Source organism: Dipodomys merriami, unplaced genomic scaffold (genome assembly GCF_024711535.1).
Source record: "Dipodomys merriami isolate MVZ:Mamm:240054 unplaced genomic scaffold, mDipMer1.0.p SCAF_7, whole genome shotgun sequence".
NCBI classification, from domain to species: domain Eukaryota; kingdom Metazoa; phylum Chordata; class Mammalia; order Rodentia; family Heteromyidae; genus Dipodomys; species Dipodomys merriami.
The window spans coordinates 7,862,325-7,887,928 of NW_027206290.1; the positions used below are offsets into that span (position 1 = coordinate 7,862,325).

General features: G+C 37.9%; 1 protein-coding gene across 2 annotated transcripts in view; it reads right to left on the reverse strand.

Moving 5' to 3' along the window:
* Positions 1-25,604, reverse strand: part of Usp33 (ubiquitin specific peptidase 33) — a 70,575-nt gene that overhangs the window by 20,674 nt on the left and 24,297 nt on the right. The window contains exons 7-19 of one of the 2 annotated variants that reach the window (XM_070007334.1): positions 22,846-22,915; positions 19,764-19,877; positions 18,636-18,714; positions 15,895-16,312; positions 12,360-12,500; positions 9,307-9,419; positions 7,172-7,344; positions 6,978-7,048; positions 6,316-6,349; positions 3,717-3,762; positions 3,030-3,210; positions 2,334-2,460; positions 1,237-1,406 (exon numbers count right to left, since the gene is read on the reverse strand). In XM_070007334.1, the coding sequence (XP_069863435.1) occupies positions 1,237-1,406; positions 2,334-2,460; positions 3,030-3,210; positions 3,717-3,762; positions 6,316-6,349; positions 6,978-7,048; positions 7,172-7,344; positions 9,307-9,419; positions 12,360-12,500; positions 15,895-16,312; positions 18,636-18,714; positions 19,764-19,877; positions 22,846-22,915 (1,737 nt within the window). Of the gene's footprint in view, positions 1-1,236; positions 1,407-2,333; positions 2,461-3,029; positions 3,211-3,716; positions 3,763-6,315; positions 6,350-6,977; positions 7,073-7,171; positions 7,345-9,306; positions 9,420-12,359; positions 12,501-15,894; positions 16,313-18,635; positions 18,715-19,763; positions 19,878-22,845; positions 22,916-25,604 lie in introns of both variants that reach the window. The other variant, XM_070007333.1, reaches the window with a different exon arrangement.

A 25,604-nucleotide genomic window follows, 5' to 3' on the forward strand; every position in this document is an offset into this window, starting at 1 on the left:
GAGTCTTCAACTACAATGGTCATAGAACATACAAAAGTCCCATTATTGTAGGAAAAATTTTAACATGGCCAAACAAGCGTAAATTACATAAAATTAACATGAAGCTTTCTTGTTAAATCCCAAATACATTCCAAACTAAAAAGAACAAGTTATTGTTTTTTTTGTTTGTTTTGCTTTAATTTTGTGATTGTGAAGTCTGAACTCAGGGCCTGGACACTGTCCCTGAGCTCTTTTGCTCAAGGCTAGTGCTCTATATCACTTTGAGCCACAGCTCCACTTCCAGTTTTCTGTTGGTAAATTGGAGATAAAAGTCTTATGGACTTTCCCACCTGGGGTAGCTTTGAACGATCTGTGATCCTCAGATCTCAGCCTCCTGAGTAGCTAGGGTTATAGGTGTGAGCCACCAGTGCCTGGCCTTTTTTTTCCTTTTTGATAGTACTGATGTTTGAAATCAGAGTCTTGCACTTGATAGGCACACACTTTACCACTTGAGCTGCATCCCCGGGTCTGTTGTAGTTATTTTTTAGATGTCATCTGGCATGTTTACCTGGGGAGAGCCTAACCATAGTCCTCCTACTTAAGCCTCCCAATTAGCTGATATTATAGGCATGACTAATATACTCAGGTTGAAATAAGGTAATGCTAATTTTACCCAAATTGTAATTCAATCTCGCCTCCCAAGTACCTGGGATTACAGGCATACCACACTACACCTGGCCCAAGAGCAAGTTACTCACTCAGACAAAAAGGATATGAACTAGAGCTGCAGATGACAGCTGAAAAATGATGTGTTTACAGAAGATTCACTATACTGTAATTAGCTATTAATATCACATTCTATAATGAAATTAATGATTTAACAACAGAAGATCACTGACATTTTTAGTCTATCCAAGAACGGTGTTTCAAACAGGTACTCGATAATTATATGTTCAATAAAGAGGGTATATTGAATATAGATTCTATGCCTATGATCACAAAGTCAAGTGCAGTGACAGTAATCTATAATCCCAGCACTCAGAGGAGTTTGAGGGATATAGTGAGAGCTTGAAGAAAGAAAAAGTAGGGAAGGGAGTGAAGAAAAGAAAGGGCATACAAGGCTTATTTCTGAAGCCATATGGAATGAAATACATTCAGTTGGACTACAGACTGTGAAACAGAAGAAGAAAATGTTAGCTCTTCCCAATTTGCAAATTAACAACACATTCCACTACTTTCCAGGACAGCATTTCTTACCTCCATGAATACAAAGAAAATCATTATTTGAAATAGGGCCCGGTTCCGCAAAGGTCTTAAATTTATTTAGCCACTGTCGAGAAATATAAAACTGAAGGAGGCTTGGTTCCATTATGTTCAACAAGTTTGATATCCTTCGCCTCTCTTTTTGTGCCTCTTCACTGCTTTTCCTGTTGAGGACAATGATCCATTAAATTCACTATGTATATTTTACATAGACTACTAGACTGAGTTTTCCTCTTACTGCACACACTCATACTGTAAATAGTACCAGTCCTTGGAAATTTCAAGAGAAATAGTCTTTATACCACTTCTCAAATACATTATATACTCCTACAGATGATAAACTACTGCTGTCTACCTAACCACTGAGACATGGTAGAAATTCAAATGTTTGTTAATATAATCATGCTAAATAATCTATGTTCCTGTTTCTTTCTCTTTCATAAGACACTGGGGGGGAAAGTTTGTAGTAACAAAACATTATAGCAGGAAATCTGGTCTTCAATTCTATGGTCATTTTGTTGTGTGTATGCCAGTACTAGGGCTTGAACTCAGGGCCTGGGCACTATCTTTTTTGAGGTTTTTGCTCAAGCATGGTGCTAATTGGAGATAAGCCCTTTACAGACATTCTTGCCCAACTGGCTTTGAAAACTGTGATCTTCAGTTCTCAGCCTCCTGAGTAGCTAAAATTACAGGCAGAGACACAACCACACAGCAAAGTCATGGAGAGAGAAAAGTGGGTAGGGGCATATGTGCACCCTCATACTAGGTTTTGAACTCAGTGCTTCATGCCCTCCTGTGGCTTTTATAGCTTCAAGGTTGGGCTCTACTCTTGGCTTGAGCCACACTTCCTCACTATTTTATTTGAACCTTTCTTAAAAAAAAAAGTCCTTTTGCCCTTCCTATTGATTTAACATTTTCTGATAAACCATTCTAAAGATGACCTTTAAAAATATTTTATTTTCATGATTAAAACGATTTGTAATCTTTACTCAGCAATCTATTTCAAAGTCTTAGAATTCATTAATAACTTAGTGAGATGGTCTTTCATTATTTGTAAAACAGCAAGTTTGTGAGATAGTTATTTCCATTACCTATAGAAAAGAACATAAGCTTCAGCATTTTGGACAGTAGATTCTGAAACCTCAGTAACACTCTGATCATCAAATTCATACCACAGGTTATTTAAATTATTTCGGCAATAGGCTATATAGTGTCCACCTGTAAGAAAAGAAATTTCAGTAATACAAATTAACCAAGAATAACCTTTGAATCCCTAGGGCCTAGTAAAGCCACTAACATACAGCAAGTACTGTATTTTTTTTTTTCACTATGTATCCTCATACCACTTTATTTATCTAGTTTTCTTTTAAAGATAAGGGACAAGGTCTTGTTATCTAGAACAAACTACTCTGAAACTTACAATCCTCCTGCTTCTTAAAGATATAATGAACTGTATTTATTTATGGGGAACAATATGATAATCCTATACAGAGAGAGGGAGATACACACACACACACACACACACACACACACACACACACACACACACACACACACACACACACATACACACACACACACACACACTATAATGATCAAATTAGGGTAATTAACATTTTCTTTAACATTTACTATTTCTTTATGTTGGTAATATGCCATATTTTTAATAATCAGAAGTAAAATCTTCACTTAATTCATTCTTATTTTGGTCAAACAGGCTTTATTTAGGCAACCAATTCCAGTATGTATTTTTTAGCTGAGGACAAATATAAAAATTGTATACTTACTACTAGCAGTCCCATGATGACAGATGACGGACAGAAGATCATATGTCACAATCTGAGCGGGACTGTCCTTAGCAAGAAATGGCTGAAGATCTAGGCCTTCTAGTGGAAATGAAACATGGGTGCTGATTTTGGTGGAAAACATCAGCTCATGTCTGAATCTTTTAAGGTGAATACATAAAATCTAAAAAAGAGTAAAGTTTAAAACTGTAATTTGTCATTACAAAAGACAAACAGAATTCCAATCAGTAAAAACCAGCACACTAAGATTTTTATTCTACAAGCAAGAAATTGAGATGTTGGATAAAAATGAAATTATACATCAATGAATAGTTGTTTATAAAGTTTTACTGAAAAAGGTATTTTATTTATTAGTTTATACCCTAGAAAGGAACCAATTAAATGTTTACTTTGAATTGCCAGAGCCAACTATCAGCCTCCCAGTTATAACCTAATCTCAGAGATGATTGACATGGAAATGGTAAAACTTGGTTCTTCCTAATTTTTTCCTTGCTTTTCTAATTTTATAGTTTATAACTGGCAATATCTTACAAAGACCGATTATATCATGTTCAGCACAATATACCAGGAAGAGCACTCTATTCTTCAATCATGCTAAAAGAATTTGTTACATGGTGTTATATTAATGCTTTACTACATTGAAGAAATGAATTAAAGTAAAGCCCATACCTCAGGAAACTTTTGAACCTTACAAAACTTTACTCCATTCCTCAATCTAAGGGTAAAAAACAAAAAGAAAAATAAGTGAATCTGTAGAAAGATTTAGTAAATTTAAATATACCACAAAAATATTTTAGAAAATACACAGATAAAAGGTATCAGACTGAATGTCCCCAACTAAATTATGTTATGTATTTATGCACTAAATATCCTAATAATGAAACACTGGAGTCCTATTGTGAAAATTAACTGAACCCAAGATATCACATCTATATGTTAAGTAAAACTACATAAAAAATTACAAATAGTATAAAATTATTTTGGGAGGATGGGGCATAACTCAAAAGGTAGAGTTACCAGCCAAACAAGCAAACTGACTGCAGAGCCCTGAGTTTAAGCCTGGGTACTGCTAGAAGAATTAATTATCTAATTAATTTTGTGGGTTTTCTTTTTTAACAAAAGGTTCTGCTATGTAGCCCAGATAATCTCAAATTCTAATCTTCATGCCTCAGTTTGAGTAAATTTTTATTCTTCAATATGAGGGGAAAACTTAATATAAGGTTGTTAGTAATAACCAGTATTAACGTACACTTGATGGGTCTCAACTTTGACGATTCCCCCCACGGCCCCCACGCCCCTACGGGCCGTGGGGCCTGGGCGCTGTCCCTCAGCTATTCAGCTCAAGGTGAGTGCTCTACCCTTGAGCCACAGTGCCACTTCTGGCTTTTTCTGTTTATGTGGTGCTGAGGAATCGAACCTTGGCCTCATGCATGCAAGGCAAGCACTCTACCACCGAGCCACCATCTTCCAAGCCCCTTTGACATTTTTTTTTTCTTTTCTGCAAAAAGTGGGGCTTGAATTCAAGTCCTCACTCTCTCACTTGGCTTTTGTGCTCAAAGCTGGCTCTTTACCACTGGAGCCCACCCATCTCTGGCTTTTCGTTGGTTAATTGGAGATAAGAGTCTCATGGACTTTTCTGCCCAGGCTGGCTTTGAACCAGCCCTCAGACAAGAATTACAAGGTTTGAGCCACCAGCATGCAGCTTCACTGTGTTCTTTATCCCAGACTGTTTGGGTTTCGAAGAAAGGATCTGCTAGTCACCAGTGACTCATTCCTATAATCCTACCTAGTCATGAAGCTGGGTGATGACCTGAGAATCATGGTCCAAAACCAGCCCAGGCGCTGGGCGCCGGTGGCTCACGCCTGTAATCCTAGCTACTCAGGAGGCTGAGATCTGAGAATCTCGGTTCAAAGCCAGCCTGGGCAGGAAGCTCCATGAGACTCTTATCTCCAATAAACCACTAGAAAACCAGAAGTGGCACTGTGGCTCAAGCAGTAGAGCGCTTGCTTTGAGCTGAAGAGCGTAGGGACAGCACTCAGGCCCAGAGTTCAAACCCCACGACCGAGGGGAGGGGATGGGGGGGGGGGGAACAGCCCAGGCAGAAAACTAGGGAGACTCTTATCCCAATTAGCCACCAGGAAAAAAAAAAGGCTGGAAGTGGAGCTGTGGCTCAAAGTGATAGAGCTTTAGTCTTGAGCACAAAAGTACAGAGACAGCACCCAGGCCCTGAGTTTAAACCTCAGGACTGACATAACTAAGTAAATAAATAAATAAATAAATAGGAAGGATCTATCTCCAGGCCAACTCAGCTTTCCAAAGGCTTCAAAATCAAAATAATAAAATATTTCCTAAGGTACACAAGTTTGCTTTATTTTAATCATTATTAACCAAAGAATACAATAGCATTCCTTTCTGTAATGAAAATGACCAATGGCTGCAAATCAAGATTTCCCTGGAGTTACTACCAAGCACCCAAAAGCTATAGTATAAAGATTATAGATTTTATTAGGTCATTATTTTTTTCTGTAAACATATTTAGAAAATTTTTCCAATTCTTTCTCTCTCAAAAATAATTGCTTGCCAAGTCTTTCTAATAAACTTCTGAGCACCATAAGTTAAAGTCTAAATGTATCACAAAATAGAAAAAAGCAGCTGGTAGGAGATATAAACAGAATCAAACTTAACTGTGCTATTCTGCCATCATAATAGCAGATAACCTCAAAGTTGACCTACATTTTGAATGCACCTTGAAATCTAGCCTGTTAAAATGGTAATCCAGAAGAAAATGTTGCCTTATTTTAGAAAATGTCTAATGCTAATTCACATATTTTTTTCATTGCTCAAAATATATACTTCCTTTAACCAGGCTCCAGTGGCTTACACGTAACTACTCAAGAGCTTAAGATCTGAGGAGCACAGTTCCAAGCCAGCCTGGGCAAGAAAGTCCATGAGACTCTTCTCTTCACTAAAGTGCAAAAAAAAAAAGTAGGAAGTGGAGCTGTGACTAAAGTGGTAGAGCACTACCCTTGAGCACAAAAGCTCCAGGACAGTGCTCAGGATCAGAGTTGAAGCCCCAAACTGGCAAAATAAACAAAAATAACTTCCCTTTAATATCTTACAAAAGCCTATTATGTTTTGACCTTAAAATTTGTTTTACAAGCTTTCTGGCCTACATTTTTCTAAACAGAGTCAAGTTTAACGTGCCCAACTCAAATAGCCAACAAAAATCTAAACTATGAAATTAAAATCATTATCCATGTTACTTACTTTTTGCATTTTTCACAACTGTACATATTGTCACCTGCAAATAGAACAGATCTAGTCATTCATTCTTCTTGAATTAAATACAAACTGTCTTCTATTGCTTTTGCAGTTCTTTGATTTTTACAAGTCATCGTAACAGTGGAAAAAGGTTCACTATTTTAGTCTCTGCTCATAAATCAGTGCATGTATTCCCTACCTAAAACATCCTTCTCCTCCCTCTATTTTTAAACTTGAAGGCCAACCTCAAATGATACTGTTTTCATTACGTGCTGAACAAAATTCACTAATGGCTTGTCATGTATCCATGGAATGTGCTGAACACACAAAAAGACTAAATGCCAGTGATAAGAAAGACTTTACAGACAATTCAAGATACACAAGTAAGTCTATTATTTTGGTTAAAGTTTCACTTCTTCGTATACCAGAACAGCTTTAAGACATTTTACTTCCCAGCCCCACAAAAACAAAAGCCAACAAGAAAAATGATACAGGGTATTGTACTGTAGGAATCTATACCAATTCTTTTGGGATATGTTTCTCTGATTACATTTATATAACTATGACTAGATATTGGCACTAGGACAATATGATCAAGTTTTAAGTGGTGCTAATATTTAGCTTTAGATACATCTACATTTGACCACAGATATGATTATATTTCTTACCTTTTAGTTCATCTCTGGCAAAGAAGGCAGCAAGACAATCTTGCAAGGTTACTACTGGACCCCAAAACCAGCTAGGAACACATGAGACAACAAACCTGAAACATCATTGACAGAAAAAAAAAGGAAGTGTTCTGCCAGTACAGCAGAAACAGCAGTTTCAACAATCAATGAACACCAAGTAAATATATACATACCTCTTCACATATTCCATGAAAAATGCTATCCACCCTTGTGGAGCATATGCTTCGCCACAAGATCCTGCCTTGACTATAGAAGTTGGATGACTGGATGAATGCAGCTTAGCAAGGTCTTCCTTGCCAGGAATGGGCAAGGACAGATCTTGAAAGGTCTCGAGGGTTACAGATACCTAAAATTGTTTTGTATTTTTAAAAATAGGGAAAATAATCCAGCAGAAATATTTAAAAGGTTAGATTTTGGACTCCATAAAATAAAGCAAGTTATAATAGGCAAAAACAAGCAAACAAACCAGCAAAAACACTTGTTGTGGACAAGGCACTATTTCAAATTTAATCATCATATAAACCCTGCATAGCAGGTATTAATATCCCTATTATAGTCAGAGATATTGCAGCATAAGGAATTCCTAAGCCAACCATGATTGTCTAAAGGCCAAATTCTTATTTGGGGTTTTTTTTGGTACTTGAGGTAAACACCAAGGGCCTTTTATATGCTTAAGGTCAACTACCACTGACCTAAGAATTGCAACCCAAAATTCGGATTCCTCAGAACTACCATATAATTCCTGTGTGTGTGTGTGTGTGTGTGTGTGCGCGCGTGTGTGTGTGCGTGCGTGCGTGCGTGTCTTTTGTTAGTCTTGGGGCTTGAACTCAAGGCCTAGGCAATATCCTTTTTTCTCAAGTCTAGCACTCTACCACTTGAGCCACAATGCCACTTCCAGCTTTTTCTGTTTCTGTGATACTGAGGAATCAGACCGAGGGTTTCATGCATGCTAGGCAAGCACTCTACCACTAAGCCACATTCCCAGCCTAATTTCTTTGGAAACTGATTATTAGTAATAGTTTTTTTGTTAGGTGTTTACTTTCTTGTTGATGGTGGGTTTTTGTTGTTGTTCTGGTCTAGATCTACCTATATTGTTCAGGCTGGTAAAATTTCTGGGCTCAAATGATCATTTTTCCTCAGCTTCCTGAATATATGAAGGACTACAAGCTGGTAACAGTTTTGACGTGAAGGGGGTGGGTATATACATATATATATATATATATATATATATATATATATATATATATATATATATATCATATGGTTTTAGATCATGTGTTCTCCTTGTGTGAACATCATGTACTTACAAACTTAGATAATGTCTTTAGGTAATATATCTTACAATAATATATGTAGTCTGTCCTTGAAAGAAATGTCATGTAGCAAATACCTGCAGCTGAGAATATGTTTGGATAATTGATAACTTACTTTAAAATAACCCTATTGAATGTCCTTAAATTTAGTTTTCAATCCTTTGTGTAACATCATTTCATATTCATTAACTATATTAAAATTTTTCAATCCTTTATGAAACATTATTTCATATTCATTAACTATATTTATTAATGCACTAAAGCAACAAGCCAAGAAACTTTGAAGGATTTATGTATTATTTTTAAAAATCATGATTATGATAATTCATGACCTTGTTATCTATGATCCTGAGGCTACTTTTTCATCTGAGCCCCTGTCTTAACGAAGGAAAATGCTTTTCAACTAAAAACCAAACCAAATCTAAGAGATACTGCCTTAGCCGTGAGTAGCAACAGTATCCCAGCATGCTAATTCCATCAGCCTAGGGAAAATATGCATATGTTACCGATTCTTATGCCAGAACAATCTCTCACCTGTATGTACTAAAACACATGAAAAACTCAGTAATTTTCCTGATAATGCATGTCACTATCGTTCCCCCCAAATTAAACTATTTCTAGAATCAAATTTATGTTGATATAAAAACAAAAAAATGTACAAATAGCCACAATAAGAAGAAATTAAACTTTTCATATCACTTTTTGCTTTGTTTTTCGTTTGTCTGTCATGGGGCTTGAACTCTGGGCCTGGGTGCTGTCCCTCGGCTCTTCAGCTCAAGGAGAGCACGCTACCACTTGAGCCACAACAGCCACTTGGAGATAAGAGTCTCACAGACTTTTCCTGCCCGGGCTGGCTTTGAACTATGATCGTCAGATCTCAGCCTCCTGAGTAGTTAAATTACAGGCGTGAGCCACCATCACCCGGCTATTCATATCATTTTTTAAAAGAGCATTTCACAGAAACTTTCTGTGTATTGTAATTCCCTTATACTCACCCTATCACAAGTCAGACACTGTACTGAGCTAATGATTGTTCCATCAAATATGTCTGAAATAACACTTCTGTATTTCTTATGCTGTTTTTTTCTCTTTGGAGATGCAGACTGACCTAGAATTGAAAAATAAGTGTAGAACATTAACAAAATGTTTTTAAGACTCCTTTCAATAGTATTCCTTTAAACAAACTGAATCAAATAAGGTTTCAACTGGTTTTATTTTTTTTAATATGACTCTTAGCCACTATAAATGTACATATGGGAAAATGAAAACAATCTTGAATTAAGAATAATGGGAAGCCAGGCACCAGTGGTTCACATATATAATCCTGTCTACTCAGGAGGCTGAGATCTGAGAAAACCTAAGATCTAACATCTGTAAACCTGTAAGTTTTATACCTTATAAAGGCAGAATTCTTAATCACAGCTAGTTGAAATATAGACACTGGAAAAGTTTCACAGTTTTGTCAAATATTAAGTAGAAAATGAATAATAATGACTGGGAATATGGCTTAGTGGTAGAGTGCTTGCCTTGCATGAGGCCCTGGGTTCGATTTCTCAGTACCACATAAACAGAAAAGGCCAGAAGCTCAGGGACAGTGCCCAGACTCTGAGTTTAAGCCCCAGGACTGGCAAGCAATAAATAAATAAATTGAACAATAAAACTCAATATATGTATCCTAAACAAATAAAATTTATGTTCAGAATAAGATATGTACACAAATGTTTACAGCAGCATTATTCATAATTGCTAAAAACTGGAAACAATTCAAAAGTCCTTCAATGAGTGAATTAACAGGGGCTAATACAACAAAATGCAATTTGGTAACGAAAAGAAACGACTATTCAGACATGCAATAATTCAACTGGTTCTCAAACAATACTTTATGGTAAGTAAAAGAAGCCTTTTTCAAAATCTACATACTGTAAGACTTCATTGCAAAGCATTCTGGGAAAATGCAAAACAATAGAAACCAAGTATCAACAGTGCCAGGGCTTAGGGGTAGAAGGATGATCTGATTACAAAACAATAGCATAAAGGAATTCTTTAGGGTATTAGAAATATTTTGTATTGTGTTTGTAATTAAAAAAACATTTATACATGTATGAAAACATACAAATTTTTTATAAAAAGTGAATTCAACTGTAAATAAAAATTTTATATATAGGATACTAGCCAGGCAGCAGGTGACACATGCATGTAATTCTAGCCACTGTGGAAGTTCACATGGCTCCACATTCAAGAGGATGGTGGTTAGAGGCCAGCCCAGGCAGAAAACTTCACTAGAATCCATCTCCAAAAATATGTGTGTGGGGCTGGGAAGGTGGCTCAGTGGTAGAGCACTTGCCTTGCATGCCTGAGGCTCTGGGTTGGATTCCTCAGCACCACATAAGCAAAAAGAAAAAAGCCGGAAGTGGTGCTGTGGCTCAAGTGGTAGAGCACTAGCGTTGAGCTGAAGAACTGAGGGACAGCACCCAGGCCCAGAATTCAGGCCCCACAGCCCGACACACACACACACAAAAAAGCAAAAATATGTGTGTGTGTGAGTGTATGTATATGTACACATATATGTGTAAATATGTGTGGAGATATAACAATATAAGCCCTCAGTGTGTGATTTTTTTTTTTCGGTCGTGGGGCTTGAACTCTGGACCTGGGTGCTGTCTCTCAGCTCTTCAGCTCCAGACGAGCACTCTACTTCCAATTTTCTAGTGGTTAATTGGAGATAAGAATCTCACGGACTTCCTGCCTGGGCTGGCTTTGAACCATGATCCTCAGATCTCAGCCTCCCGAGTAGCTAAGATTACAGGCATGAGCCACCAGCGCCCTGCAGTGTAAGTAATCCTAGCTACTCAGGAGTTGAGATTTGAAGTTCCCAGTTCAAAACCTGCATGGGCAAAAAAGCCCATGAGACTTTTACCTCCAATTAACTACCAAAAAAAAGCCAGTAATGGAGGTGTTGCTCAAGTGTTGCTTAAGTGCTCAAGTGTTGCTCAAGACCTTAAGCACAAAAGAACAGTCTCAGGCCCTGAGTTTGAGCGCGCACGCACATGCGCGCGCGCACGCACGCACGCACACGCGCGCGCGCACGCACGCACGCACACGCGCGCACACACACACACACACGCGCGCACACACACACACACACACGCACGCACACACACACACACACGCACACACACACACACACACACGCACACACACACACACACACACACACACACACACACACACACACACACACACACACACACACACACACACACACACGCTGGGTTAGAGGTATGGTTCAAATGGGAAGTGCATCAGCCTAGCAAATGCAAGGCTTCCCCACTAAAAACAAAAGAGTACCACACTCATATCCTTCAAATGATCAAATATCAAAATTACCACTTAATTTTTGGCAGTTTTTAAAAACCAGCATTCACAAGGAGATATGATCATGTAAACAGGACTCAAGAAACAAAGGATCTCCACTCAATTTGTTGTATCCTTTCTAAATGACTCCATGTTCTTGACCACATATATGGTATATGTATGTGCTTATCTGAGGAAAAGCTAGGAGGAGGGTACAGAATCAAAGGGAAACGGAAAAATATACAACAGAGGGACCTATCAGCTGCACTGAACACTGATGAAAATGAACTAAGCAGCTCAAGGGCAGTGATGGGAGGGAGGGAATGAGAGGGAAAGATGGAGCAGCTTACACTAAGCAAAAAGCAAGAAATGTACATACCACCCAATGTGGAAGAAACAGTTGTACTGTCAAAGCTCATAGAATTCACAAACATTATAGACCATGATAATGGTAATTTGCCTTGTGAAGTTTAAAATGTGTTTGTGACTTTAAGTATCACTAGTTCACAATACTGTAAAATTTGTGAAATTTATGTAATCAATCTCAATAAAAATTTTTTAAAAATCATAACAATATGGGGCTATTTGTGAAAATTCCATACATGTGCTTTGAACAAGTCCACCCCTTTGTCCAAAATCAGCATTTTAAATTAATATTCAAAACAAAAGAATTTGAATAAAGATAACATTTTACCTTTTTTGTGAGTAGATGCCAATCCTGGCCACAAATTGCCTGGTTTAGGAGGGCTGGTAGATAAACGTGAATTAACACCTTCATTTGATGGAATAATCTGTGATGTAGATAGTTCGTTCAAATGGACATCAGTGATATAGTCTGCAATATTTAAAAGTTGTATTATTACCTTGAATAACAAAATTATTCCATGTGTCCAAAAATGTTAGCAAAAGTTTGACAATCTCAATGCAATCCATATAAATGTGCATCAGATGAAATATCTGAAAAACAAAGTGTTTGCAAAGCAAAAATAAGTGTTTTTCCACCTACGAACCCAATTAATGTTTAAAATCAATTATGGCTATAGGCAATTCAGAAAAACAACAGTAAAAATACGAAGCCAAGCAGTATCTTCCTGGTCCAAGTTTTGTACATTTAAAAATACAACCAGATAACAGTATCTCCTGCCTTTAATCCTAGGTTCTCTAGGATCTGAGCATTGCACTTCAAAGTCAGTCCACACAGAAAAAGTCCTGAAACTCTAATCTCCAATGAATTGGCAAAAAGTTAAGGTGTGCCTCAAGTGATAAGGAGCCAGTCTTGAACCAAAAAAAAGCCAATAAAAGCATGAGGCTGGGGCTGGGAAGGTGGCTCAGTGGTAAAGCGCTTGCCTTGCATGCATGAGGCCCTGGGTTCGATTCCTCAGCACCACATAAGCAAAAAGAAAAAAAGCCGGAAGTGGCGCTGTGGCTCAAGAGGTAGAGCACTAGCCTTAAGCTGAAGAGCTGAGGGACAGCGCCCATGACCAGACTCCCCCACCCCCAAAAAAAAGCATGAGGCCCTGAATTCAAGTCCCAGCACCAAAGAAAGAAAATAAAATACACCTAGTAGTTTAATTTTTTTAACTTATTATTTAATGATGCCAGGGATAGACCCACTTGCTAGGCAAGTAATCCTTCACTGAGCAACACCCCCTAGACCAAGACTATTCTTACAGACTAACTTAGCAATCAAAATTACAGAAGAAATTCAGGCATAAATTAGCCATACACTCTCTTACTGTGATGAAAAATAAACCTTTTCATTAAGATCTTTTTCAGAACAAAATTGCAAAATGAACCAAAAAACATTTCATGAGGGCCGGATTACACTTGTAATCCTAGCTACTCAGGCGTTTGAGGATTGAGGTTCAAAGCCAGCCTGGGCAGGAAAGACCATGAGTCCTTATCTCCAATAAACCACTCAGAAAACAGGAAGTGTTGCTGTGGCTCAAGTGGTTGAGCACTAGCCTTGAGCTGAAGAGCTGAAGAACAGCCCCACGACCAAAAAAAAAAAAAGCTTCATGAGATTTAACTTGATGTTTTGCTGTTGAAGTATTTGTATCTAACATGTATTTCATGCAAGAGCCAATGTGTCAATGAGTATATGAAAAAAAAAGAAAAAAGAAAACATGTTAATAAAGCACCCTCATTCAGAATATTTACAGAAATTTTTCTTTTCCAGACAATGCAAAACCATTTTTCCAGACTTTTCTCAATACATCAACTATGACCAAGTCAGACTACACCCTGTTGGAGAAAAAAGGCTCACCATAGATGGACTTTTTGAAGAGGAAAAATGTCAATACTTAGATCTAGAAAAAGGATTGGCAAGTTTTTCCTATAAATGGGCAGATAGTAAATATTTTAGGTTTTGTGTGCCATGAGGTCTTGATCACACTTTTTCACCAAGACTTTAAAACATAAAAACTCACTGCCCTAGCCAGGCGCTGGTGGCTCATGCCTGTAATCCTAGCTACTCAGGAGGCTGAGATCTGAGGATCGCGGTTCAAAGCCAGGCCGGGCAGGAGAGACCATGAGACTCCTATCTCCTCCAATAAACCACCAGAAAACCGGAAGTGGCGCTGTAGCTCAAGTGGTAGAGCGCTCACCTTGAGCTGAAGAGCTGAGGGACAGCGCCCAGGCCCAGAGTTCAAGCCCCACGACCGACAAAAAAAAAAAAAAAAAAAACTCACTGCCCTGATTTAGGTTACCTAGTTATTATGTGTAAGACAAACCTGTGGCCAGTTTTAAAAGGACCAAGTATAAAAAGTATGTCCCTTAATCAGGCTTAATTGGGTTTTGAACAAGGAAGAGATGAATAGCAGTCCAGGTTTTCAGTACTGATATTTCATATACTTATTGACTAAATATCTACATAAGATCAGAACCTAACACTCCTAGTTTTCCTGACTAGAAAACATTTACATACTGTACACAGCTAAATCACGAGACTTCCTAAGACTAAGGAACTATTCTATAAAAAGAACCTTTTGTTTCCTTTGGCTTTTCTTTATTTTGTTTTATAACAGAGTGTCACTCTACCTCAAACTGCCTCTATACACCAAGTGCTTAGGAATACAGGCAGTATTCCAACACACCTGGCAAAGAAGGAACTCTGGATGAATTCAAATATTTGCATTAAATTTTCAGAAATTAATTACCAAGATAAAATTTTTGTTACTTGTCAGCCACTTAAGGTCACATAATTTAAACCTCTGATGGCCTAATTTTATATACATTGGAAAACTAAACAACACATTAAGCCATGACAAATTAAGTTTTAAAAATATAAATGTGATACACAGGGGCTGGGAAGGTGGCTCAGTGGTAGAGCACATGCCTTGCATGCCTGAGGCCCTGGGTTCGATTCCTCAGCACCACATAAGCAAAAAGAAAAAAGCCGGAAGTGGCGCAGTGGCTCAAGTGGTAGAGCACTAGCCTTGAGCTGAAGAGCTGAGGGACAGCGCCCAGGCCCAGAGTTCAGGCCCCACGACTGGACCCAAAAAAAAAAGGAAGTGATACACAATACAACACTGGATGTAACTCCAGTCAGAGTCATCAAAATCGAGTAAGAGTATATAATTAGAAAAGGACAATCTAGATTATTTTGCTTTTTTAATCCTAGGATCAACAGAACTAGGTTGAGATAACAGATGATAAAAGGGCTAATTCTGAATTGACTATTTTATTGTCCTTCAATCTTCAGCATGTTGAGGACCTCACCCAGATACCAGATCTGCTGTTGTCTTAATCATAGCCTGCAGAATCTTGAGAAATGCATTTCTTTTATTTACATAGTTTACATAGCTACATATATAAAAGAATTTTGATGAATGTCTAGTTCAAAAGGAGGGGGAAAGTTTCCTTTTCAGTTTGCTTTTTGGTTGGACTGGGGTTTCAATGCAAGGAATCTCACTAGGCCAGTACTCTGTAGCTGAGTCAGTCATGACTCCAAGTATTTGGCTGAACTTATGCTTGCTATATAGTCCAGGCTGCCCTTGAACTCTTGATCCTCATGCTTCAGTTTCCTGACTACTGGGGTTACAGTTATGTGCTAAATACTCAGTTTGAATGTCTTAAATAAACCATCTTTTCTTCAGAGTCTATAATTTTAATACTCCCATGTAATACCACTAAACTTTAGGTCTATTAATGAAAAGTCCCTACTTTAACAATTATTTAAGCACTCATTGTCTACAAGTGAAACATTATGTTCATGAACAAATTGTCACCTGTAGCTCTGCCATGTATTTGTACTTTGACAGTTTCCTGGTTATTTAAGTCAATAGTTTCAGATACAGAGTCTCTATCTTTATCTAAGTCTCCTTCAGAATTTATTTTATTAATCTTATTGCATATCTTCTCTTTTTGCCAGTCTTTTGACATTTCTGAATTATTCTCATCATCCTGAATTAACATTGTTGTTTCATTATTATCTTCAGAAAAGCCTTTGGAGCCATTTTCATTTTCTGCTTTATCACTGCTGCTACAAGATTCACAGGACTGAAAATCTACATCCGATTGACTCTTGTCTTCTTCCATGGTCTCCTCAGAAGTTATAGTTTGAGGATCTTCCTCTGTTTCCATGACCTGCTCTTTCAATTCTTCATGAAGGAGATCCATTAAACATCGAAGGAATTCCTGAGCATCCTAACATATCAACAACATAATGTTACCACTTTATTATATGAATATTTAGGAACTTAAGAAAAAACATGAAACATGTGGTTATCAACTGTATACATTATCACAATGAGACAATACCAGTTTATAGAACATAAGACAATAGTTAAGATACAGTAAATGATAGAAATTTATAAATAAAACAAAGCTTTAATAAACAAGATGACTTCAATGTCACCTTTTATTAGTGCTGCTATTCATAAACTAAATGAATAAGAGATAAAATAATGATATGCTTCATGTAACAATCAGATTTTAGAGACATGTTCTAAATTCAAGTATGTAAAAGCTTTGACTGAGCCGGGCGCTGGTGGCTCACGCCTGTAATCCTAGCTACTCAGGAGGCTGAGATCTGAGGATCGCGGTTCAAAGCCAGCCCGGGCAGGAGAGACCGTGAGACCGTGAGACTCCTATCTCCAATAAACCACCAGAAAACCGGAAGTGGCGCTGTAGCTCAAGTGGTAGAGCGCTCGCCTTGAGCTGAAGAGCTGAGGGACAGCGCCCAGGCCCAGAGTTCAAGCCCCACGGCCGACAAAAAAAAAAAAAAAAAAAAAAAAAAAAAAAAAAAGCTTTGACTGAGTTACAGCCTTATCTACTCTTGAATGCATCTCAAAAAAAAATACTATTGATCCACCTGAAGTGCATTCTGAAAATGTAAGTTCTTGGGTCTCAATTTAAACCATCAAATTGTAACCTTTGGAGATCTTGGAACTTGTATGAGATAAGCTCATGTCTATAATCCTAGCTACTCAAGAGGCTAAGATCTGAGGACAACAGTTTGAAGCCAGCCTGGACAGAAAAGTCCCCATGAGACTCATCTCCACTTGAATATCGAAGTGGCGCTGTAGCATAAGCGGGAAAGCAGGGACAGTGTCCAGGCCGAGTTCAAGCCCCACAACTGACCAAAAAAAAAAAAAGGAAGGACTAGGTAATGGCTTGAAAACAGAAAAATGCACCAGGGCCAGATATAAATACTAATGATGCTACATAAAACTATAGTAATTGAAAGTTTGCCAAGTGGTATCAATCCAAAATACCACAGATCAAAGAAATGGATTAGAAAGCCCAGACAAGCTTTCTGGGTGTAGTTCAATAGAAGAGCATTTGCCTGATGTGCACAAAGCACTATGTTTGTTTTTATTTTTATTTATTTATTTTATTTATTTTATTTATTTATTTTTTTTTGTCGGTCGTGGGGCTTGAACTCTGGGCCTTGGTGTTGTCCCTCAGCTCTTCAGCTCAAGGCGAGCGCTCTACCACTTGAGCTACAGCGCCACTTAAAGCACTATGTTTGATCTATAGCAAAACAAAAACAAAAAGGTCCAATATAGAGTCTATTATGTATTAATAAACATATGAATAAATTAACAATGAAGAAAATTTTAAATTACATAAGAGAATTCTTATAATTACACAGTTTGGTACAATTTCTCAGCTATGAAAAAGTAAAAATAAAAGCTGCCTTACAAAATAATAAAACAAAGCCAGGCACAAGTGGCTCATGCCTGTAATCCTAGCTACTCAGGAGGCTGAGCTCTGAGGATCACAGTTCAAAGCCAGCCCAGGCAGGAAACTCTGTGAGACTCTTATTTCCAATAAACCACTAGAAAACCAGAAGTGGCGCTGTAGAGCGCTTGCCTTGAGCTGAAGAGCGCAGGGACGGCGCCCAAGCCCAGAGTTCAAGTCCTACGATTAATAATAATAATAATAATAATAATAGTTTTGTGCCCAGAAGAGCTTTTTTTTTTTGGGGGGGAGGTCTATCGTGGGCTTGAACTCTGGGCCTGGAGGCTGTCCCTGAGCTCTTCAGCTCAAGGCAAGCACTCTACCACTTGAGCCACAGCACCAATTCCGGTTTTCTGGTGATTAATTGGAGATAAGAGTCTCACAGACTTTCCTGCCCTGGCTGACTTTGAACTGCGATCCTCAGATTGAGATCTCCTGAGTAGCTAGGATTATAGGCATGAGCCACCAGCATAAAATACTGAAAATGTTATCTACCTCTGGATGTATAACTCACTAGAATAAACAGAAAAAGTATATTGATATATAACATACCCAATCCTCAAAGTTTCTAGAAAAATGTACATAATAATTTATAATTTATATATTTGTATTTATAAAAATATATAATTATAAATTTATAATAAACTGAAAGAAAGCTGAAAAATATAAAGCATTAATATTCTTGGTCAATAAAGAATAATGATAAAAATGGACAAATAAATGCATATCATTTACAAATTTATTAAATATCATTAGAATAATGAATGAAAAGCAATAGACTAACCTGCTGAGAATATCCTCGAAATGTTGGATTAACAGTTTTAATTCCTTGAAACAGATTAGTAGGCACAACAGACCCTGGCCTGAGAAAGAAACCATTTTTAGTATTGGCTTTTTTTCATACATTTTTAGTGGTTTTCATCATGCATATAGTCACCGTGATTACTTTCTCTGTCTCTCTGCTCCTATTAGTCCCCTTCTTCTCAGTTTCCCCAAAAGAAAACATTTTAAAAGAAAAACTTTTGATCAGGCACCAGTGGCTCACACTTATGAACCAAGCCACTTAGGAGACTGAAATCTAAAGATCAAGGTTCAAAAAAAGTGAGCAGAAAAGTACATGAGACTGTTATCTACAATTAGCCACCAAAAAGCCAGAAGTAGAGCTGTGGCTAAAATGGCAGAGCACCAGCCTTGAGCAGAGCCTAGACTTTGAGTTCAAGCCACAGTATAGGCACAAATTTTTTAAATTATTTTTAATTATAATTCTTTCCTCTCCCAATTAATTAAATCATACTTCACTAAAAGATTTTTTTGTTTTTTGTTATTTTTGTCGGTTATGGGGCTTGAACTCTGGGCCTGGGTGCTGTCCCTGTGCTCTTCAGCTCAAGCCAAGTGCTCTACCACTTGAGCCACAGCGCCACTTCTGGTTTTCTGGTGGTTAATTGGAGATAAGAGTCTCACAAACTTTCCCTGACTCGGCTGGCTTTGAACCTCAATCCTCAGATCTCAGCCTCGTGAGCCACCGACGCCTTGCTAACTAAATGATTTTTTAAAGGGCAAGTCCCTAAATTATAATTTAAACAAAATTAACACCTTACAGCAAATAATTATTGTCCTAATGCCAAACTTTAAAACAAATATACTTAAGCAGAGAGACTTTAATAAAGTTATCTATGATCTAATTCTAGCATTGTAAGAATGCCATGTCTCTGTGTTAAAGCAGTGTGTTTCAGTAACAGCATCTAATTTAGCATTCTGACTATGCCAATTTGGACACTGTCTTAAATGTAACAGGCTCAAATTTTAACTGAAGTATGTCAAAGCTCTCTCACTTTTTCAGTTAAAGAAAAATGCCTTCATACTTTTAATATTTGTATAACTCATTTTGAGTATACGTACATTAGGTACATACCTGCTTTTATGCCACAATTCTGTCATTAGTTTGAGATAACTTTTACAAATTGCTGGTTTCTTATCTGTTCTAGCTAATCCTCCACAGTCAAGAAAAAACTGCGTCAAAGGTGGGCTAGTTTTAAGAAGAAAAAAATGTTAGACTGGAATCAAAACCTAGTAACTCCTAATTCCTAATGATTAATTTCTAGTCATGTAATAAACTGACAGCACACAGATCCTTGTATCTGTTATTTTTTCACTCCTTTCTAATGCCTACCTTCATATTCATTTCTTCACATCCTTAATAAGCTCAATCAATCAGATTTGGAGCACCCATACAGTCTTCTATGTGTTAGATCCAAACACCTTTCTGCTTTCTTTCAAGAAATCTTTTTTACAGACCCACTCACTCCTTGGTTTTGGTTGTTTTTTGTTGTTTTTTTTTTGTCAGTCATGGGGCCTGAACTCTGGGCCTGGGCACTGTCCCTCAGTTCTTCAAGGGTAGTGCTCTACCACTTGAGCCACAGCACCACTTCTGGCTTTTTTCTGCTTATGTGGTGCTGAGGAATCGAACCCGGGGCCTCATGCATGCAAGGCAAGCACTCCACCAATGAGCCACTTTCCCAGCCCGGTTTTGTTTTTTGATGCAGTCCTACTATGTAGTCCAAGATGGCTTCAAAGCCTCAATACTGCCTCACTCTCCTGCATGTTGGGTTACAGGAATGTACCACCACCCCCCAGCTATCCCAACTCTTGAACAAACTTCTTCACCAATAGAATGCACTTTTCCCCTTACCTCTCTTTATCCTGTCTCAACAAACAAAACTTTTTCTCTTTTTATTGTTCTTCCTGCTATTAGCCATCAAAATATATTCTCAAAACTTGATCCAGTAACTCTTTTTCTCTTCTAATATATTCTTTTCTTTAAATGAATGGTCTTAAATTCCTGTCCATACACCAAAAGTGGCCAAATTTATATAACATCAACCCATCATCTCATCTAATCTCCATTTATACCAATGCTCAAACTGAAAAATATTATGGCATTTCAAATTTAACGTGGCCAAAATTTTGCTTTCAAGAGAGTATGTTCTTCCTCCATGCTTTTATATTCTAATATGTTATATCTGTTGGTGGCTCAACCTAACATATTTTTTTTTTGTCAGCCGTGGGGCTTGAACTCTGGGCCTAGGAGCTGTCCCTCAGCTCTTCAGCTCTACCACTTGAGCCACAACACCACTTCTGGTTTTCTGGTGGTTTACTGGAGGTAAGAGTCTCTTGGACATTTCCTGCCCAGGCCGAACTGTGATTCTCGGATTTCAGCCTCCTAAGTAGCTGGAATTACAGGGCGTGAGCCACCAGCACCCAACTCAAACTAACAATTTTAAAAGAATTTATTATCTTTTACAAGTTTGATTAGCTTGAGGGCACTCCTGTAAATGTATTCAGTTATATAGGAAAATGATACAACAAAGAACCAAATCCTGACAGCAATAAACTGAACCTTTCTTGAAGGCATTTTAGTAGCCACTAAACCCTTGCAATACTGCAGCCTTATTGTCCACATCTTCCTAATGAAATCAAATTAGTTGACTGCAAAGTAAATTTGTGGAAGTAGTACAATAAACAAAAAATATATAAAACAATACGTAGGAGTGCAGCTCAGTGGTAGAACACTTTCTAATATAAATGAGGCCCTAGCTTCCATCCCCAGCATCACTAATTATTAAAAAATAAGCCACAAACATATACACAAAAATCTGTTTGGAATTCTGATTTAGTACTCAGGTGAGACCCGTGACAAAGATAAACTTCTGTATTCAGTTTTCACATGGGTAGAAAAATATTCATACTGGACAGAGTGGCACCTTCCAATACTTGGGAAATTGAGGCGGAGGAACCAAGTTTGAGGCCAGCCTGAACTAAATAGCAAGACCAGACCCTCTCCCAAACAAAAAATAAATAAATAAATAAAAATAAAGGAGCCGGGCGCTGGTGGCTCACGCCTGTAATCCTAGCTACTCAGGAGGCTGAGATCTGAGGATCGCAGTTCAAAGCCAGCCCGGGCAGGAGAGACCGTGAGACTCCTATCTCCAATAAAAACCACCAGAAAACCGGAAGTGGCGCTGTAGCTCAAGTGGTAGAGTGCTCGCCTTGAGCTGAAGAGCTGAGGGACAGCGCCCAGGCCCAGAGTTCAAGCCCCACGACCAACAAAAAAATAAATAAATAAAAAATAAAAATAAAAATAAAGGAATAAAACTGTCCTATGGCTTTTTCAAGATGTGATATTCCAACTTCAAATCTCTCCTTTCTCTACTTAATCTAACCATATCCTATCAACCAATCATTCTCCTAAAATGTCTATATACAATTTATCCACTCCTTTCCTATCAACCTACATGGTACAATCTACCATTATTTTTGCTTTAGTTACTTGACCTTCCAAATTCTATACTCTTTCCTTTCCAATTCACTATCCACATGGCAACTATAGTGCTCTTTTTAAAACATAAAATGGATTATTATATCAAATTGTTGTAAAAATACTTCAGTGGTACCTTAGTACAATAAAGATTAAGGACCTAACTTTTAATATGGCCTACATGACCTAGACCTATGTAATTTACTACCATTATTACCATACTCATGTCATATAGGTTTTCTTCCAGTTCTCAAAAATGTCAATCTCCTTTCCTGCCACAAGAACCTTTACAAAGGCAAAGCAATGCTCCTGAATCAGTCAGTGATTCTGAACTCTGGTCCTGACTTGATGTATATAAATAGTAACTGCCCTAAGGACTTGGTATGATTTAGAAAAAAAAATAAATCTGAATGCTTTATTAAAGGGTTTCCTATAAAGAAAAATGTTATTTTCATAGGCTCTCTAAACTAAAAGCAAGAAAATAATTATTCACATTCTTCATTTTCTAGTGGAAAAAAAAAAAAAACCCACCTTACCAGGGATATACTTCATGTCTAGACCAACAGATTTCTTGCCTATTCTACCTTAGGCGAGGGTCAACTTCTGCTATATGATTTTCTGTTCCAAAAATGACATTTAAAGCTATATAAGTGAAATGAAAATGAATTTCTCTACTTACCAATTAGAAAGAGCCTGCAAAGCTGCATTCATGTAACAAGTATTTCCAATATTTTTCAAACCTGTAAGACCTATTAAGAAAAAATGATGCAACAAATGACTCAATTTTCTGGGTGGTTATTGAGTTGGGTTTTGTTTTTTGTTTTTTGTTGGTCATGGGCCTGAACTCTGGGCCTGGGGACTGTCCCTCAGCTCTTCACCTCAAAGAGAACACTCTACCACTTGAGCCACAGAGCCACTTCTGGCATTGTCTGCTTATGTGGTGCTAAGGAATCAAACCCAGAGTCTCATGCATGCGAGGCAAGCACTTTATCACTGAGCCACCTTCCCAGCCCCAATATATTTTTAAACTATATATATATTTTTTTTTGGGGGGGGGGTCCGGTCGTGGGGCTGGAACTCTGGGCCTGGGCACTGTCCCTCAGCTCTTCAACTCAAGGCTAGTGTTCTGCCACTTGAGCCACAGCGCCACTTCTGGCTTTTTTCTTTTTGCTTATTTGGTGTTAAGGAATCGAACCTAGGGCCTCATGCATGCAAGGCAAGCGCTCTACTACTGAGCCACCTTCCCAGCCCTAAACTATATTTTAAAATATAAAAATTGAACTGAGGGAGAGGAAAGTGAGACTGTCCAAGATGTACTGTACTTATTATCTTATTATCTGACATGGAATTGTAACTCTTTTGTATAATACCTTAATAACAATAAAATTTTTATGAAGCTATTTATAGCCTGAAAAAATATATAGAGAAATTGACTAGAGGAATAATTCAGTGGTAGAGCACAGAACAGTATGCTTGAAGTTTAATATCAGGACCCTGTAAAAAGTGGAAATACAAAATAGTAAACTGAATTCAAAGAAGTCACACTATTAAAAGTCCTTTAATCACCAATTTTTTGAGCTCTGATTAAATCAAGGTTAGTTTTTCACAAGAATAACCTTTACTATTGCTTTTTAACTGAATCTATTTTTATTTATTTACTTATGTATTTTTACTGGTCTTAAAGCTTCAACTCTGGGCCTAGGCTCTGTCCCTGAGCTGCTTTTGTTCAAGGATAGCACTCTACCACTGCACCACTTCCATCTTTTCTGAATAGTTCATTGGAGATAAGAGTCTCATGGACTTTCATGCCCAGGTTGACTTCAAACAGTGATCTCCAGATCTCAGTTTCCTAGTAGCTAAGATTACAGGTGTGAGTCACAAGTACCCAGATCAATCTATTTTCTTTTTTTTTTTTTTTTTTTGGTTGGTTGTAGTGCCTGAACTCACTGTCCTTCAGCTCTTTAGCTCAAGACTAGCGCTCTACCACTTGAGTCACAGCGTCACTTCTGGCTTTTTCTGCTTATGTGGTGCTGAGGAATCGAACCCAGGCCCTCATGCATGCAAAGCAAACACTCAACCACTGAGCCACCTTCCCAGCCCAAAATAATTCTTTTTATTTTAGCTTTTTTAAGATAATTTTTTTTTTTTTTTTGTCAGTCGTGGGGCTTAAACTCTGGGCCTGGTCACTGTCCCGCAGCTCTTCAGCTCAAGGCTAGCGCTCTACCACTTGAACCACAGCACCACTTCAATATATTTTCTAAGAACATTTCTAAGGACATTTCTAGAACATTCTAAGAAGATTTACATTTCTCAACACAACCCATTTAATTATTTGACAAAATAGTTCCATGATGATTATGCAAAAACTCATATAAGATAAATATCCTTTTCCTTTCCAAATGCAATACAATTTTTATCTCTTCCATACATTCAAGTTCATTTTCATCCATTTACTCCATTGCTTTAAAATAAAAAGGGACTGGACAGATAGTTCAAAGATAAATCATTTGAGGGCTGGGAACGTGGCTCAGTGGTACAGCGTTTGTCTTGCATGCATGAGGCCCTGGATTTGATTCCTCAGCACCACATAAGCAGGGGAAAAAAAGCCGGAAGTGGCGCTGTGGCTCAAGTGGTAGAGCGCTAGCCTTGAGCTGAAGAGCTGAGGGACAGCACCCAGGCCCAGAGTTCAGGCCCAACGACCGGACCCAAAAAAAAAAAAAGAAAAGAAAAAGATAAAGCATCTGGTCCTCAGTATAACAACATCAAAAGCAGTAATAACAAATACTTCAATAATAAAATTATAGGGCTTGTGATATAGCTTAATAGTAGGGCGCCTGCCTAGTATAAGCATAAGCTTGTACTGTTTGCTTTTTGGAAAAAAAATGGAAATGTGAACTTTATTTTTCTCTCCCTCTCTCCTTTTTTCTTTTTTTTGGTCAGTCGTGGGGCTTGAACTATGAGCTTGGACGCTGTCCCTACACTCTTCAGCTCAAGGCGAGCGCTCTACCGCTTGGGCCACAGCGCCACTTCCAGTTTTCTAGTGGTTTATTGGAGAGAAGAGTCTCACCGACTTTCCTGCCTGGCTGGCTTTGAACCGTGATCCTCAGATCTCAGCTTCCTAAGCAGCTAGAATTACAGGCATGAGCCATCGGCGCCCGGCTCCTCTCTCCTTCTTTACTCTTCCTTCCTCCTATTTTCTCTTTATCTCTTTCTCAGGTGGTTTGCTTGGCTAGTAGTACTCTATCATTTGAGCTTTACGTCCAATCTGTCTCTTTTTTGCTTATGTTAGGAATCACACCCAAGAATTGGCACATGCTAGACAAATGCTTCTACTACTTACTAAACTATATCCCAGCCCAGAAAAATAAACTTCTAAGAATCTCTAAAACACAACTGAATTAACATTTTTTAAAGTATTCAATAAAATTAATACTGTAG